The 17,174-nt window shown below is 39.9% G+C and overlaps 1 protein-coding gene across 11 annotated transcripts in view; it reads left to right on the top strand.

Annotated features, from left to right (window-relative positions):
• map2 (microtubule-associated protein 2) overlaps positions 1 to 16,763 on the top strand; it is a 78,213-nt gene extending 61,450 nt beyond the window's left edge. For 9 of the 11 annotated variants that reach the window (XM_018726531.2, XM_018726530.2, XM_018726533.2 and 6 more), the window contains 8 exons: positions 197 to 261; positions 1,450 to 1,594; positions 2,263 to 2,319; positions 4,750 to 5,087; positions 10,184 to 10,276; positions 14,193 to 14,274; positions 14,708 to 14,820; positions 14,992 to 16,763. In XM_018726531.2, the coding sequence (XP_018582047.1) occupies positions 197 to 261; positions 1,450 to 1,594; positions 2,263 to 2,319; positions 4,750 to 5,087; positions 10,184 to 10,276; positions 14,193 to 14,274; positions 14,708 to 14,820; positions 14,992 to 15,207 (1,109 nt within the window). In that variant the 3' untranslated portion in view covers positions 15,208 to 16,763. The remainder of the gene's footprint in view (positions 1 to 196; positions 262 to 1,449; positions 1,595 to 2,262; positions 2,320 to 4,749; positions 5,088 to 10,183; positions 10,277 to 14,192; positions 14,275 to 14,707; positions 14,821 to 14,991) is intronic. The other 2 variants (XM_018726536.2, XM_018726537.2) reach the window with 2 other exon arrangements.
• The last annotated feature ends 411 nt before the right edge of the window (positions 16,764 to 17,174 follow it).

Here is a 17,174-nt window from a genome sequence, read left to right as displayed (position 1 = left end):
GTTTGGCACTAAAGATTCAGGTGAACACGTGTATGTGAGGTGTACCTGTGCTTGAGTTTGACCCATTGTCAGCCATTCGCCAAGCTCACTGTTGCATTTGAAACCACGCATTGAGCTCAAATGCTGTTTTGCATGTTACAGCCAATCAGCCAGTAACTAACATTCCCAGAATCTCTGTATTTGCTTCTTCATGCAGCTGTGGCAATAACCGGAGCAAAGCAGTCTCACAGTATGACTCGACTTTCCCGCGATCGAATGACTGTGAGTATCCCAATATCCCATACAACACACAACAGACTGAAAATCCCTACTAGTTTCACTGAGTTTATGAATGTAAGCCCTCTAACAAAAATGTAATGTGTCACAAAAACAGTAAAATAAACATCCTAAGGAAGACACCCAACATTTGTCATTTTTAGTTTCTAAAATAAACCTTTAGCGTCCATTGAATTCTTTAAAATGTAGCACCACTGAGTGTGCTGCATTCCAATTCTAGTTCACTAATGTTCATTTTCTTTTGAAAATGCACGTCACGCCCGCAGTTATTAGCACCCATTATAAAGATGAACAAGAAAGCAATATAAACAGTAATCATCCAAAAAATTAGGAAAATGACAGGCAAATGATCAGGAGACAAAATAGAAATAAAATAGAAAATAGATTTTCGGATTAAGTTTTATGCAGCTGCTCGTGTGATGTACATTGGTTCATATGGTGGAAAGGAACAAACTAGCTGTATTTTAGAATCATGTGTCTGCATCTCAGTCTTTCTGCTAATGTAATGCACACATTTTATTTTCTATGAGATATACTTCGCTTTGGAGAAAAGCATCTGCTGAATGAATAAATGTATGTAAATGTAGAAATAAAAGGTTGACTATACATCAGGTTAATACAAGAACTATATCCACAATCCCACCCTATATACACTTATCCAGTTTTATATCAGTAAAACAATTAGCTAAAGATATAAAATGTAATGGGTCATCAGATTTAAAAGAAACATATAACTGAGTGTCATTTGGATGAGTGAAAACTCACAGTATGAATATGAATAATATCGTCCAATGGTAGCATATAGAATGAGAACAATAATGGACCCACCACAGCACCCCTGAGGCACACTACATTCAACCATCAATGAGAATAAAGTGACCCAGTCATCAGGTTTCAGCACAAACTGTTGACAGTAAGTGCTCCAGCCCTCCTGTGCTTGACCCCATTCCTTTGTGCCCCAACATAGTCTTTACAGCAAGGTAAGACAGGATCCCCTGACCTCTGCACTGGGCTCAGTTTTCTACATTGCTGACGAGAATTTGTCGTACGTCAGTTATGATGTCAGTCAAATTTTTTGAGAAATTCACGATGAGTGGATATAATCGTTAATAAAATGGATGGACATTTTAAGTCTAGGTGTTTTTTTAATGCTTCCTTGTGTGTCTGAAACAGGGCAGCAGTTCACGAAGTCCAGAGAAACGGTCTTCCTTGCCAAGGCCTGCTTCAATTCTGACCCGTCGCTCCCACCCAGCTGAACTGGAACAGAGCTCCACCTCTATCACCAGCTCTGGCTCCACGGCTCCACGACGGCCCACCTGTAAGCCATGCCAGCCACTCTCTACCCATTCTCACAAGTGGTATCTTCTGCCAAAGGCTGAAGTGTCTCAGTTATACTGTCTTGCAGTGAAAGAGGCAACAGGTTGCAATGACGTGACAGCTGCGTATGTGTGGCTGTTACTCATAGACTCCGCTGCAGTCGATGGCAGTCGTCTTGCGCTCTGCATTCACAACTAGCAAATTTATTGGAATCAGCTAAAATCACATTTAAAATCTTCTCAGCTTGCTGTCTGGTATTTGCTGACTGCAGTGAAGAAAGGGCAAAGACTAAATTAGGGCAGATATATCCACCGATTCGTTGAATTGTGATAACCACTTGTTATGAGTAGGAAACCCACATCTCCATGCAGACTAAACAGGCATCAAACCCACATTCTCTCGCACCACCCAGGTGCAGTGCCACTTACTGTGTCACTTTGCATAGGGGAAAGGTTTCTATGTAAATAGTGAAGGAAATTAAATTTGTTTAAAAAATTGGGACCAGTGATTATGTGATTAATCTTGGACTGATGGTTGTATATTGAAAGCACCTGTGGAACTGCTTTGCCTTTCTTACTTTTGCATTACAAATATCTCTTCCCGTGTTCTAACAGTTGTTTTCTGCTCTTTGGCTGTTTTCTTTGTCTTCCCCTCTTCTGACCCATGCAGCTTTTCGTACTGACAGCAGAGCAGAAAACAGGTCTGGAAGAGCACCTAGTATGACAGGTAGAATAGTCCAAATACACATCTGATATGTCCTTTGTCATGTTAGTACCCTGAAGAATTCTTTAAATAAATAGTAATTGTGCATTAAAATGAGCAAAAAAGTAATTTTTAACCTTCCTCCCTGCAGAGATTCTGTTAATTTATTTTCACTTAAGAAATCATCAAAACATGTAAATTTACCAGGGATGTCCAAACTTTTGCACACCACTGTAAAAATCAATGGTTGTCCTGTCAGTGGAACAGAATTCTACAACCATTATTCACTAGTGTACAAAAGTTTGTAATCACCCAGAAATTTTCATGTTTTTAACAGAAGTTTATAAGTTTATTCATCAAGGTTGTATTAAATTGATAAGAAATCAATTTAAATTAGAAGTCTATACATTGAAGAAAATCAGAAGGCTATATACATTGACTATCTCGGAATATTATTTTTATTTCACGCAACTGTTCTATGTATCAAACTACATTCATCAAAGAATCCTCCATTCTGCTGGCCAGTCCTTCAAAGACAGTACTCCAGCTTCCTGCTTCTTCATCAAATAGGTTTTGCGTTGCTTAGAAATATGCTTTTGATTGTTGTCCTGCCGCATGCTCAAATCTGCACGAGTTAAGTAGTGACTACATCGGGAGGCATGACCTTGTAAAATAAAGTGTTAACCTTTCTGGTTCATTATTTTCCTTACACTCTGTAAATCTCTCACCTTACCAGCACCAAAGCACCGTTACATTTCCTCTGCTACGCATGACTAAAAGCATCAGGCACTCCTCCCGCTTCTCATTTGCTCTGTGTCTTGTGTATGCTCTTTTCCTCGATCCAAATGCCTCACCCTTAGACTCATCCATCCGTAAAACTTTTTTCCAGTTATCCACCATCCAATGTCTGTATTCTTTTGGCCATTTTAACCTTTTCTTCCTATTAGCCAGTTTCAGATATGACTTTTTTCTTTGAATCTCTGGCTCAAAGACTAGCATCCTGGAATCATCTTTTCACTGTTATAGATGGCACTGGTATTTGTCCTGTATTATTTAAGGAAGCTGTCCACTGAAGATCTGTGTAGTGTCTGTTTCTCAAACTACAGGCTCTGATGTACTTATCCTCTTGTGCACTTGTGCACCTGAGCCTTCTGCTTCTTTTCTATCATGGTTAGATCCAGTTTTCCCTCTTCTCTCTAGATAATAGTGGATGCCTAGTAATAATTAGTAAGGATATCTTGAGTATATTTTTAAATCAGTTCAGTGGTACCTTGATAGAAAAATATAAATTCTTTCAAAACCTCAACATTTCAGGGTGATTGCAAACTTTTGAATGCCGGTCTTTACCTGTAAATCATTCAATGACAAAAACTATCAAAATAGAATATATACTGTACATGGTTTAAAATGTCTTTCTTAATTTAAAAGAAAATTAAACAGTAGTGTCTGTGGACTATAAAATTGCAAAGATATGCAATGAAGTGAAAATCAATTCAGATTAAGTGGTTTAAGCAGACTCCAGCTGACTTCTGCTGCATATATTTTCCTAACTCATTATATTTAGAAGTGATGCAATCATTATTCTTTCTTACGTTGTGTGTTACAACTAAAATAAGTAGAAGTGAAGCAAAGAAATAAATGATTAAGTACTTGAATAAATATAAGGCATAACTGAGTCAATAAGAATTTTATAAGAATAAGAAGTACTTTATGATGAAGAAGTTGATTAGCCAGCAGTCGAGGAGAGGAAAACAAAAACTCAGATTAAAAACTTATGAGGTAGTTTGTGTTAATATTTCCTATTTCTGTGATAATTCTTACAACAGCAATTTGAATTAATTGTAGTTTGGATATAGGTAGACTACAGTTAATGAGCTACTTATTCAATTGGCCTGTGAGTATTACATTACAGTAGACAGTTCTACTGGACTAAAAGAATGGACCAGGGTATTTTGCATCATGCCAGTTTAAAATCACCTTATTTTCCCAATGTTTCTGCAAAAAGCCAGTCTTAAACATTGCGGTAATGTGCAAGCTAGAGGATAAGTCAGTATGAAATAAAGAACCAAGGTTTTCAGCGCAATCACACCAACCAAGAACTAGTCTATGAGGGTTTAGAATTGATATGATTGGACTGCAGTCTGTGGTATAATCACGTACCAAGATCAGTTTTTATTGTGTTTAAAAATAAATGTCGTTGCCCACCCACTATTTTGAATTAATGAAGTTTAATTAAACCAAACCGAGAGAATGCTCAAAGTCTGATATGATGAGCTGAATATTATCTGAGTAGGAGTGAATGCTAGTATTATGTTTTTAAATAATATCCTCCAGTGATAGCATGTAAAGTCAAGAGAATATTGAACCCATTCTAAACCTTGATGTACACCATGCCAGAAATGTATGTGCATGACCTGTACGTGACCCGTGCATGACCACTGTGACACTTAACAGGGATGGAATCAGCCCGATCTCGTTCAGCCCGCAGTGGAGCCTCCACTCCTCATACACCTGGGTCCACAGCCATCACACCTGGGACTCCACCCAGCTACTCATGTCGCACCCCAGGCACCCCAGGCACCCCCAGCTACCCACGTACCCCCAGCACACCAAAGTCCTTGAGCCTGCTGTCCCAGGATAAGAAAGTAGCCATCATCCGTACACCACCCAAGTCACCTGCCACCACGCCCAAACAGCTGCGCATCATCAACCAGCCCCTTCCTGACCTTAAGAGTGTCAAGTCCAAGATTGGCTCTACTGACAACATGAAGTACCAGCCCAAGGGGGGACAGGTAAGGCCTTAAAAGACCTTCACTAAAGATTTCATGGTTGTCAGTTCTCTGCACCTTGTTCTGATTGCTGTTGATCTCACTGTCTTCTATACCACTGGCTTGTATACCATCCCCTGTACTGTCATTCCCACTCTCTTTTGTCCCCTCTGTGTGGTATATTGTTATGTATTGTCACTAAGTTTGTCTATTTCATTACATAAAAAGAACCAAAAAATTTACATTTCAAACAAGGAATTACTACAGAACTACGTTAAAGGACAATTTAGTTTGTTGGGAGAAGTAGATAAATTTACTCTGTACAATCTTCTGTCCAGTGTAGCGCATTCTGGGTTTTTTAAAGTCCTATATGTTTGACCATTTAACTAATGCCACAGGGGTGACTGGGTGTCATGATTCTAGCGAGATGTCGGTCCGAACGCAAGCGCAGAGATCGTTGTCTGAAGTGTCGTGACCGTGGTCCAAAGGCCGAGGGTCGTTATCTGAGGAGTCAGGGTTCACAGGCAAAGATCGTAGTCCGAGGAGTCGTGGTCGTGATCCGAAGTGCGAGGGTCGTTATCTGAGGAGTCGGGGTTCGCAGGTGAAGACTGTAGTTCGAAGAGTTGTGGTCATGGTCTGAAGAGCAAGGCTGATGGACAAGGAGTACGGAAGAGGGCTAAAGGCAAGGTTTCTCAATGACTTTCTGTAACTACTGCAAGTAGGTGGTTTTCCTTTATAGGGTGTTTTTAATGAGATTCAGATGTTTGTCATGTATGTGGATTTAGCTCTAATGAACTTCTTCTGTGGTCCTCTGGTGCAATCTCCCTGAGGTCATGACACTGGGCAAGAGTGTGTCCTATTTGAATTGCTTTGAATTCACTTCATCTCAGTTTATTTGTTAATTTGACCTGAGCATTTGCGGTGAAATAATACAATTCCGTTCAATTCCATTAAGTTTAATTTAGTACATAAGTAGTAAAAATGATACACGAATAAGTATGTATTTCTGGTTGAATGCCCTAAGATGTAATGACACGTGGTAATTTTTATATAGACATCAACTTCAAGATATCAAATATGCTATGCGTCCGGACTGACAGTGGATAATAGACTTGCAGTCTGAGCTCAAAGAGAGCAAAGACATTCTTCATGGCATTAAGTTCAGTTTTGCTTTTTACTCCTAAGAGTTTTGAGAGGAGAGGTGAATAGAATCTGGTGGTTGACAGTGCCAAATGCTGCAGACAGAGAAATTCATCCAAGCACTTTGAGCAGGATATGTGCAGTACCCATCAACGTGATCCCCTGAACTTTGGTTGCAGCTAGTCGGCCTGGAAGCATCTTTATATTGTTACTGAACCCTTTCTTGACTGTTCCCACCAGTACTGGTGCCACCCTGGTCTTGATGTTCCATATTCTACTGACCTCGATTTCCAGGTCTGTGTAGTTGCTGAGTTTTACAGTCCCTTTCAACATGTTTGCATCGTCTGCAATATCTATATCAATCAATTTGTAGGTCTTCTCTTTCTTGTTGTGCAGCCCTATGTCAGGACAGTTCGCTGACTGAGTATGAACTGTCACTGTCCCAAGTGGTGGCAATATCACTGCATCTTTATAAATCTAAATCTGCCATTTTATCTCTTGATGTATATTCTTTTAAAGTCAGACTTAGGATGATGAATTCCTTTCATACTTAGAAATTTTCTTGTCTTGCAATCTATCTTTTGTATCTGAGACCTTAGCCAGTCCACTATTCCAAAGGTTTAAGCTGGGAGTGGTATTGCAAGGCTATTTATAACTGTTGTCTTGTTAAAAGTGTTGTTTCTGTGTTGTAAGTATCTGCCTGACTCAACAATAGTATTCTTTTTTTTATCTTGTCTTTCATCGAGGTATCCTGTATCCCATTGCTTGCTTCCAAGCTATGATACTTGCACGTCTCTTCTAGATCAGTGTTTTGGTTAACAGTCTCATCATTCAGCCAGCGTCTGACTAGCTTTCCATGTTTGAATACTCCGATAGCATATTTGTCTAGCTTATCTTCATTTTGGTGTCATTACTAAACTGACTGTAATCAGGGTTTGTTCTCACTGATATTCATTTTTCATGAACAGCTTCAAGTTGTACATGAAGATGTACCAGACACTGTTATTCTTGTTCATTTAATATGCATATCTTGTCTTTTGAGCATGTTTCTGAGCACTACAAGTGCCAGGCAGAACACCAAAGGAAACAGAGTCATCTTGAAATATTCCTTATTTGGTGGGCATTTTGTCTGATTTGATGTGGTAACCACTGAAGATTAACTACAGTTTTGCTTTCCATTCCTTCAAAGTTTTTTCATGAATTGAGTAATAGTTGGACATAGATTTTCATGACTGTTTCCGATGGCTTTTGCTATATAGGAATGAAGTACACTATCAGATTCTTTCTTGTAGTCTATCCATTCCATACCCAAGTGTTTCAGTCTCTCACCATTGTGCTCATGAACAAACTGTTGAGTAGAAGACTGTATGTCCTTTTCATCACTGCAGCAGTGAGTATTTTGCACATCTTGGGAAGGTAAGTAATCAAATGACAGTTTTTGGAGTCTTTTGCATTCCTGGATTTGGAGAGCAGAAAGGTGGCCTAGTTAACAAGTCAGGAGTCTTTGCCTTGTTGTAAGCTCTCATTAGGTTTTCATAGAGAGTAGTAAAATGTTCTGGCCAAAAGTTTTGTAGCTTCTCTGGTCCTGGAGGTTTCTAGTTATGAACTTACCTGATGGCTTTCTTTATCTTATGAACTGTAGTCCTATAGTCCTTCCAAACATTGATATTGATATGCGCAAATTCCTCTGTAGTCTTTGCAATCCAAGTTGCTTGGTCATTATGGACATCAGTGTTCTCAACAATTCCACACTAGGTTATCTCTACTTGTTTTAGAAAAAGAAGTGTTTTCTTAGATGTTATGCCTTATAGGGGCAGCTGGTAGCATAGTGGGTAGAGCTACTGCCTCTGCGTCTGAGGATTGCAGGTTTTATCCCCAACCTCCAACTGTAATATCCTTGAGCAAGGTACTTCCCCTCAATTGCTCTAGTAAAATTGTCCAGCTGCATAAATGGTAAATACCTCAACTTTATAAGTTGCTTTGGAGAAAAGCATCAGCTAAATGAATAAATGTAATTTCTCACGCTCTTTTTATCAGCTAACCAGGTATGGCTAAGTCTTTCCTGTGGGATTCTACGGTCTTCTGTGTTCTTTTCTTCCATGCCGGTTCTTCTGATATTTTTCTCTCCCTTTCCTTACCTCCTATCACTGCAGTAGCTATGACAATATCACATTTACATCATCTGTTGTTCCTGACTATGATCTCCATGTTTCGCACTTGCTCACTGAAGTCATTGTCTGATGATTAGTGCAATTCTGATTCACTAAAACATGTGCTTTAGTTGCTTCTCATCAGACTCTGAGGCTTGGAGGTTTGACTTTCCCTGAGCATTTACTTTCTGCATTGCCTTTTTGAGATCTTCCAGGATCTGCTTGAGCTTCATGTCTGTGAGCGTTCTCTCCCTAGCTATGAATTGTCTCTGGTTGCTAAGGGTGTTGGGGTTCGTGTTCGTTTATCTTAGTTTCTGCTTCTCCAGGATTAGATTTCCTATGTTTCCTTTAACATTGTTCCTTTTGTTCTACATCAGATCCTTGTATTGCTGCTTTGTCCAGTGTTTTCTTTTAGTTTTTAGTGTGGGTTTGATTGATGTTTGCCAGATAGGTCAAGCTGAGAGGTATTCTGTGTTTGGGCACTCTCTGGCTGTTTGCATACAGTTTGTGCTTCCGAATTTGGGGATTTCTTGAGATGATCCTTGTCATCTCAGTGCTTGCCTGTCTCAGTCATATTTCAGTGTACTAATTTAGTCTCCTTTATGAGAACACTCAATGTATCTCTTTGCTCTGTGTTCCTCGTATCACAGCGTTTCTGCTCTTGTAGGAGTTCTTGATTCTGGTGAAGTCACTTGGCTCAATACCACTTGCTTTGTTGACTGGTCCTTCTTTCTTCTCAATGTGCTCTCATTGCTCAAGTGATTCATCTTGGATGTGGTGCAGCCCTGGCTTTACTATGGTTTCCCAATTCTGCAGCTACAAACTAAAAAATTACCGGTCCTTGTATTCTAGTTTGCTTTTCGTGACAAAAAGCATATTCTGTGCTTTATAGAAATCAGTTTCCAGTTGAGAAAAGATGAAATATTACCTACAGTCATTTACATGTTTGTTACTGTTTCATTTACTCCCCTGTGCTGGATCAGGTCCATGTTTTTATGTGTTTATAAGGTCATTGATTTGAGAGGAACTGTGGCCGTGTGTAATGTCAACATTGTCTGCAATCCACAACGTTCTCTGTCCACACTGCTCTGCACCTCATTCAAGGCCTCAGCTCCCCTTTCTGTGTCATTTCTTGTGGTCTCTTCTGTAGGGTTTGATAGCCCCAGTCAAGTGTGTCTACAGGAACTCTTTACTTTATGCTCATGCTGCCTGAAATGACACAAATGTTTTGAAACCTAAGGGCTTCTCTGTTCTGATGACACACCTGAGCAGAACAGCCTGTGGCTCCCTGACTCTGGTGGGGTTCAGTGTCTTTGTCTAGACAATGTCAATATCCCTTCCCCTATTTACAATCCCTCTTTCACTAATGTCTACTCTTCCATCCTGTCTTTCAAATACAGAATTCACGTTTACACTTAATTTCCTCATTAAAACATCCCGAGTTTTATTGTCAGTATGGACATGGTTAACCAGGCACATCCAACAAAACTAACCCACTATAACTGACTACTTAATGCAAAATACTGTAGCAGGACCTGCCAGCACTGGTCTTTATGCACAGCAGTATGACTGGCGCGGTGTTCTGGCATAGCTTTTCTGAATTACCTCTGACATGAAATGCTGGGTAAAACTGAATTGATCGATGCTGGAACTTGGACTAAATTGGACTAACTTTCTATCTGACAACGCTAACTTGTTGCACCAGTCTCAGAGCAGGGTCTGTATTCCTAACTACACCTCTCAGATAAATTATTTGCTTCCAAACTAATTTCTTAGTTGGTAATAAGCATTTTTTGCATTAAAGAAGTACATATGTCTGCATTTTTCCAGATTCTGATTTTAAACAAGAAGTTGGACTTCAGTCACGTACAGTCAAAATGTGGATCCAAGGATAATCTGAAGCACAGTCCTCGTGGAGGCAATGTATGTACTATTATACCTACACCCATTTTATTGTATCCCACTCTCTCCCCTGTTTCTCTCTTTGCTAAAGATTAATCCTGTCTCTACAACACAAGGGAAGGCCAAGGAAAAGCAGGAGAGGTGTTATCCTTAGCCGTTCTAGCTTTGTCCATTAATTCCACAAAGGAGGGTTCCTGCCCAGGATAACCCCAAACCTTCTAATTTTTAGCAAATATGAAAAAGGTGACTTGCATATGAACATAAAATTGTCCAGTCCTGTGTATCCATGACATACACTGGTACTGTGATGTGAAACAGTATTTCCTTTCTGTTTTGCATCTTTTTGACAGTAAATTTAATCAGACCTTTTTGTCAGTTCTAGACGTACACTAACATTCAAAAGTTTGGAATTGCCCAGAAATTATCATGTTTTTCAAACAATTTATACTTTTTTTATCAGGGTACCATTAAATTCATTTGAAAATATTTTCAAGAGATGTTTCCGCTTGAAATGATTCATTTTTAATTTATTATTTACATATGACCACAAAGCCCTATTTTCAGCAGCCATTATTCCAGTTTCCTAATGGTAAATTTCAATGGTAATGGTCCAAATTGTAGAGAAACCATTGTAATTGTTTTAGTACAGCTGAAACCTGTTATTCTCTTCAGGAAAGCAAGTAGTGTACAGTTGCCATTAGAACAATTGAGCAATGCCTGCTGAAAATGCAAATTTGCAGTTATTTGTGAATAACAAATTATAAATCAGTCATGATTTATACTACTGTGTGAGTTCTACATCTTTTTCTGCAAGGCATCATGCACCGAAAATGTTTGACGTCAAAGCTGTCTAAGCAAACTAAGCGATATCACCGTCAGAGATTCAGACACTGCCATTGCTATAGCAACCTGGTATATCCTCATCTATCAAGCTTTCCACCGTGTTTCAGTATCTCTACGGGATTCTGCTGTGAGGAAGGCTGACTTCATTCCAGCCTATGCCTCCCACCGCTCATTGGACCTCCTGGCCCTAGAAGAGACTTGAAGAGATCACCTAGGAAAATAAAGCCACACCCATAGCCCTCTCCGCCAACAACTCCTTCTCCCACACCCCTCATCCCTCTGGCAGAGGTAGAGGCACAGGCCTCCTCATCTCTCCCTAATGGGAATATTCTTTTTCTTCTCCTGCTTAACTTGTTTTCCTTTGAATTCCGTGCTATCACTGCTCCAACTACGATCGGGATGGTCATTCTTTGTTGCCCTCCTGGCCCTCCGGGCTGCTTCCTTGATGACCTTAACAACTTGAATTGTGTCCCAGGGGACAACACTTTGTTGATTCTCCCGGGTGATTTCGACCTGCTTGTCAGGGACATTCAGGCAAACAGCCTCCTGTCGCTTCTGCAGTCCTTTCACCTTTCTCTGTCCCAGTCCTCTCCTGCTCAATCACCTAGACCTTGTCTTCTCTCAAAACTATGGTTGTCCTCTCCTCAGTTACTCCGCTGCATGTCTCTGATCATTTCTTTATCTCCTACCAGCCTCGTTCCTGCGCAGATGTGTTTGAACAAAGGAAACAGGAGACAGGACACCCAACAGGATATAGCTGATAGGACCATAGCACCAGTACTTTACTGTACTTACACTTCACTCATACAATACATGACTTTGTAATTTTTTGTGCAATTTTTTGCACTTTTAATAAATTTCATACTGATTTTTGGTATAAAGCAAGACCGGGAACACAGGATGAAGGGACATGCTGAGTGTTCTTGTTAGGGAAACTGACTGAGTACACAGACACAGGACAGATGCAGATGGGACTTGAGCTGTGGACTAGAACGCAAACACACTGTGAACAGGACTTTAGAAGCATGTGAGTTACATGGAGCGAGAATCGCTAAATAATCGCCAGGAAGCACAATAAAGAGCTAATCAAGAATCCGCAACTACATGTTTGTCCGCCACTCCTTTTATGGTGCTGGGGATTTGGTGTGTATTGGGTTCACGTGTGCTTTATGTGGCTCAGTGGCGCCGGGGGGGATGCCCGCTACGTTAATTCCGAGTCTGATTTTCAGGGATCGTGACACACCCGTCCCAACAGACTGTGTTTGGCAGTCTGTTGTATGGTAGTATTCATACTTATTGTGGTCATGTTTGTTTATTGGGTTGAAAAGATATCACTGACCAGCTAGATGCAGAAGATTTGTAAGTACTATTATTGTTATTAGTCAGCAAGTGGTGTAATAGTTTGAGCGGTTGCCTCTGGACTTATAGGTTCCAGGTTGGAATCCTAATTCTTGGTTTAGTACCCTTGATCAAGGTACTGAACTGCTCCAGCAAAATTACCCAGCTGTACAAATTGACAATAATTATGAGCATCTTAAAAATGTACAATGCTTTGTTCAAAGCATCAGCTAATTGAGTAAATGTAATTTAAATGGTGGGGGAGCGGTGGCGCAGTGGGTTGGACCACTGTCCTGCTTTCCGGTGGGTCTGGGGTTTGAGTCCCGCTTGGGGTGCCTTGTGATGGACTGGTGTCCCGTTCTGGGTGTGTCCCCTCCTCCTCTGGCCTTACGCCCTGTGTTACTGGGTAGGCTCCGGTTCCCTACGACCCCGTATGGGACAAGCGGTTCTGAAAATGTGCGTGCGTGTGTGTAATTTAAATGAATGTAAACGAAAAGTGCTTTGTTGCGTTAACTTTAGTAGCACCTCTTACAGCATGGCATACTATTAACACCATTTTTAGCAAAGATTTAATCCTGTTCAGAATGAGACTTTTACTCTCTAAACAAAATGCCTTCATCAAACCAAATGACCAATTGATTAGTTACTTGTTTTATTTTACCATTGTGTGTTCAATTGTTTTGCCGCGTTTGCCTTACCCTTGTGTTGCCATGGTTACAGACAGACGGGTTCACTTTGCACATATTTGGGCCAGTTTTGCGCGAGGTTAATTCAGCTGTGTGAAGCAGTGACACCAGAGACCAAGAAATATTTGAATAAATTGAGTGTTTGTATTTAACCAGCGTAGAGTCACCAGTCCACCTGAAACACGTCTTTGTATTATTGGGAGGAAACCTGCAGGAGAACATGCAAACCTGAACAGCCTAGGTGCTGTAAGGCAGCAGAATCACCATAGCGCACACAGTATAAAATGCAATTCCTCAGATTTGTTGCTTTATTTGGTGTGATCCAATAAAGCTTTCTAAAATAATCTTTTTCTTATTCTTGGAAGAATTCATTTCAACCATTTGTTTCTAACTGTTACTTGTGCGTGTTCACCTGTCTTTTCCTGGGTGATAAAAAATACTCTTCAGAAATTATTGCAGGACTTTCAAGTTTGTGTTTCGTTAGCTGAATTTAACATATTGTACTTCCTTAAATAAGTAAGCAACACACTACAGTTTAAATATGGATTTTGTAACTGGGTTACAGTCCACCGATAATTTCTCTATTTTTTTTAGCTGGGGGACTTATTTCGTATCAGTCACAAATTAAATTTTATAGACTTTGACTGTAAATCTTGTTTCTGTAGGTGTGTCAAATGTAGTTACTAAGACTACTGCATTTTTCTGTTTGTTTACAACCTGTTCCCCGAGGACTGTACTCAAAAATACAAATCCAACTGAAGACTATGGGGCTCCCACTAGCCACTTGAATATAGATGTGCAAAATTTCTGCCCTTACAAATGTGTTTAGGATCATGTTTCTGCAATGCTTGAACAAACCAAAGATATATTTTTAAGTGTGTTTTGAGTGTTAGCTAATAGTTATTGGCCTTTAATGTCATTTTTAAGCCAATACGCAAACAACAGGTGAAGACTATGCAAATGCAATGATCTGTGTTGTTTTGTAAGGGCAGAACATCAGCACTAAATCAAAGGCACGGGTGTCTTTCTGTAGAATCAGCAGTACAACATCTTTGGTTTGCTCTCTGCAGGTCCAAATTCAAACCAAGAAGATTGATCTTAGTCATGTGACCTCTAAGTGTGGCTCACTGGACAATATCCATCACCGCCCAGGTATGTAGTCACATATGATCTCTACTGTTCTCTTTTTCGGTAGTAATCTGAAGTGACTGCTTGTTTGTACCCTGGAGCCATCTATGGACCCCTCCACACCCCGTCAGTCATTTTTCATTGACTGGGTTATGAGAAGAGTATTAAGAGAGCAGAAACAGGTGTTCCAGACAAAAAGAAATTCGTCTGCCTACGTAACGAAGGAAGTCTAAAATGTATTGCTTTGAGTTATTGGAAGACTCAGTGGTCTTGGCTGCTGATATACAAAATCATTTTACAAAATGACTCTGGCATGATCCATTTGAACAATACTGATGAGAAGTTCTCCAGAGGCTGAGTAAGGCAAGGACCGGAATTTCTTTGAGCCTCCCCAGTGCATTTCTGCGCATGCAGTTCTCTCCATCTCTCTGTTTCATTCACTGTCTTCTTCCTGCAGGTGGTGGCAATGTGCGCATTGAGAGTGTGAGGCTGGACTTCAAAGAAAAGGCCCAGGCTAAGGTGGGCTCTCTGGAAAATGCCCACCACATTCCTGGAGGGGGTAATATAACTGTGAGTGGCAATGTAAACAGCAGATGTGTAAAATTCCACGAAGAGGTTGAATTGTCTTTCTCATTCACGGATCCCTGACCTTGCAGACCCTCCAGTACATGGTGAAGTGTAATTATCGATATGAGATATTCAGCACGTTCTTGTTAAATAAAATTTTTATCCATTTTTCAGATTGAGAGCCACAAGCTGACATTCCGGGACATGGCAAAGGCACGTGTTGACCATGGCGCAGAGATTATCACGCAGTCACCAAGGCTGTCAGGTGGTGTTTCCCCACACCGCCACAGCCACATGTCCTCTTCTGGCAGCATCAACCTGCTGGAGTCGCCACAGCTGGCTACACTAGCAGAGGATGTCACTGCTGCCTTGGCCAAGCAGGGCTTGTGAACACCAAGCCATCCTGCTCACGCTTAGAGCCACCCCACCACTCACAACTGCAGGCAGCAGCTAGTCCTTTGAAGGAGTAGCCAACACCATTTATCCAAAAAAAAAAAAAAGAACTCCTGGGACTGTAGTGACTGCATCTAGGCAAATAAACATTTCAAGGTGTCATTTTGGTACTGATCCCATCAGGAGGTGCACCTTTTCTGTCATTACTTTTTGCAGCACAAGAGGGTTGTAGTTACAAATAATGATCTCAGATCAGTTTAAGCTTTTTGCCCAAAACAGTCTGGACTGGACTATGTGCTGAGTTGGGTGTCCTGTCTACTGTCAGCATTTTTTGGAAGTGATGACTAAGAAAAGTGATGTTGTCATTCCATGCTCTATGTATTGTTCTACTCTGTCGGTGCACAGATGCCAGACACAAACACACATCGCTCAGCTGCCTCCTCCTGGAAAATCTCGCTAGTCAATGTCTGGTATCTATACTACATATAAAAATACATGTAAATACTAGTGACTTATTGTCAACAACAATGCCGCAATTAAAAAGGGAATTCAACTATATTAACCTCCACTTGTTCAATTGCAAGAATTAAATTATGAGCATGTATCAATTATAGTGCAAAAGACATTGTTTTCTATTCAAAATAAAGGATTTTCATAAGTTATTTCCTAAATTGTCAAGTAAGTTGAATACTTCATGTTTTGTAGACATTAGTGATTATTATAAATTTGTTAATGATTTCTGATTACTCTGCTGACATTGGTCGTGGATCCAAAATTCAGCTCTGGTTCAGAGAAAGACCAGGAATAGTGCTGCACTAGTCTTAAAATTGACCAGATTGTGTTCTGTTTGGTTGCACTGCAGAGGAATACAGGTACTTAAAGACCATAAGGAAAAAAAAATGACCGTGACCTAAAATTAAATTGGTTGACATTACCTACAGCAGCCGTTATTTTGTATTTATTGCTGGAATCTTGTCTGTTGGATAATGGTTACTTCATTGTTAGTTCAAAAGTTTCTTGAGCTCATAACACTCTCTTCAAGTGATTAGCATAAGTGGTCTTAACCACATGGAGCTATAATACTGAGCTATCAGTGTGGGCTGAAAATAGACCTCAGAGAGCTGAGGGCTTGTATCCATTTCAGAGAGTGTGTTTAAAAATTTAGGCTTTTCATTCAGTTTAGAGAGCAGCTATTTGGACACTGAAATAGTGTTCTGTATGCGTTGTCTATTCAAATTACATTAGACTGCTAGGTTTGTTTTGTGTATATATTTAGATTAAAAATAAAAAGTATTAAAAAAACTAAGCAAAGAATCTTTCACCATGCATCAGTTTGAAAAAGTGTTATAGTATATTTTTTGTCACACTTGTGGTATCTTCTCAAGAAATTCCTGTTTACTCTGCTACTGTGTTTCTCTGCAGTCCCAATGTAAAAGTAAACTGTTCATGTAGATGTTCGCAGTTACTACTGTTGAAACCATTATGATTACATATGATTTAAAGTATGACAACAATAAAAACAATACATTAGCATGAAGTGCTATCTGGAACAGTGCAAAGTGGTGAGTTGCTTCTTTTTAGTGCCAGCTGTCTGTATGATGCTAGTTGTGCAAAGTGACTGAGAATAACACAGTGATGGTTTAAATGTCTTGTCCGAAAGGTTATAGCAAGAACTTGAAGTAAATGTATTCACAAGTGGGACCCCAGCAGAAGAAGGCCTTATTACTACATTTATATAATTGTCTCATGTAATTTGCATGAAACAAAGGCCTTATAACAATAAATTTTTATTGTTAATAGAAGCTCTTACATCCAGGGAAAAGTATGCACAGGTATTCAGAAAAAAATGTTCACACACAGAGAGAACACATTCATACTCTTTCTTCTTCTTCTTCTTCTTCTTATTCTTATTATTATTTTTATTATTACCACATCCTGTGAGTAATGTGAGTCTAACTGCAGTG

This window comes from Scleropages formosus, chromosome 24, assembly GCF_900964775.1.
Source record: "Scleropages formosus chromosome 24, fSclFor1.1, whole genome shotgun sequence".
Lineage (NCBI taxonomy): Eukaryota > Metazoa > Chordata > Actinopteri > Osteoglossiformes > Osteoglossidae > Scleropages > Scleropages formosus.
The sequence above is the reverse complement of the archived record's forward strand: the minus strand, read 5'-3'. Positions and strand labels throughout refer to the sequence as shown.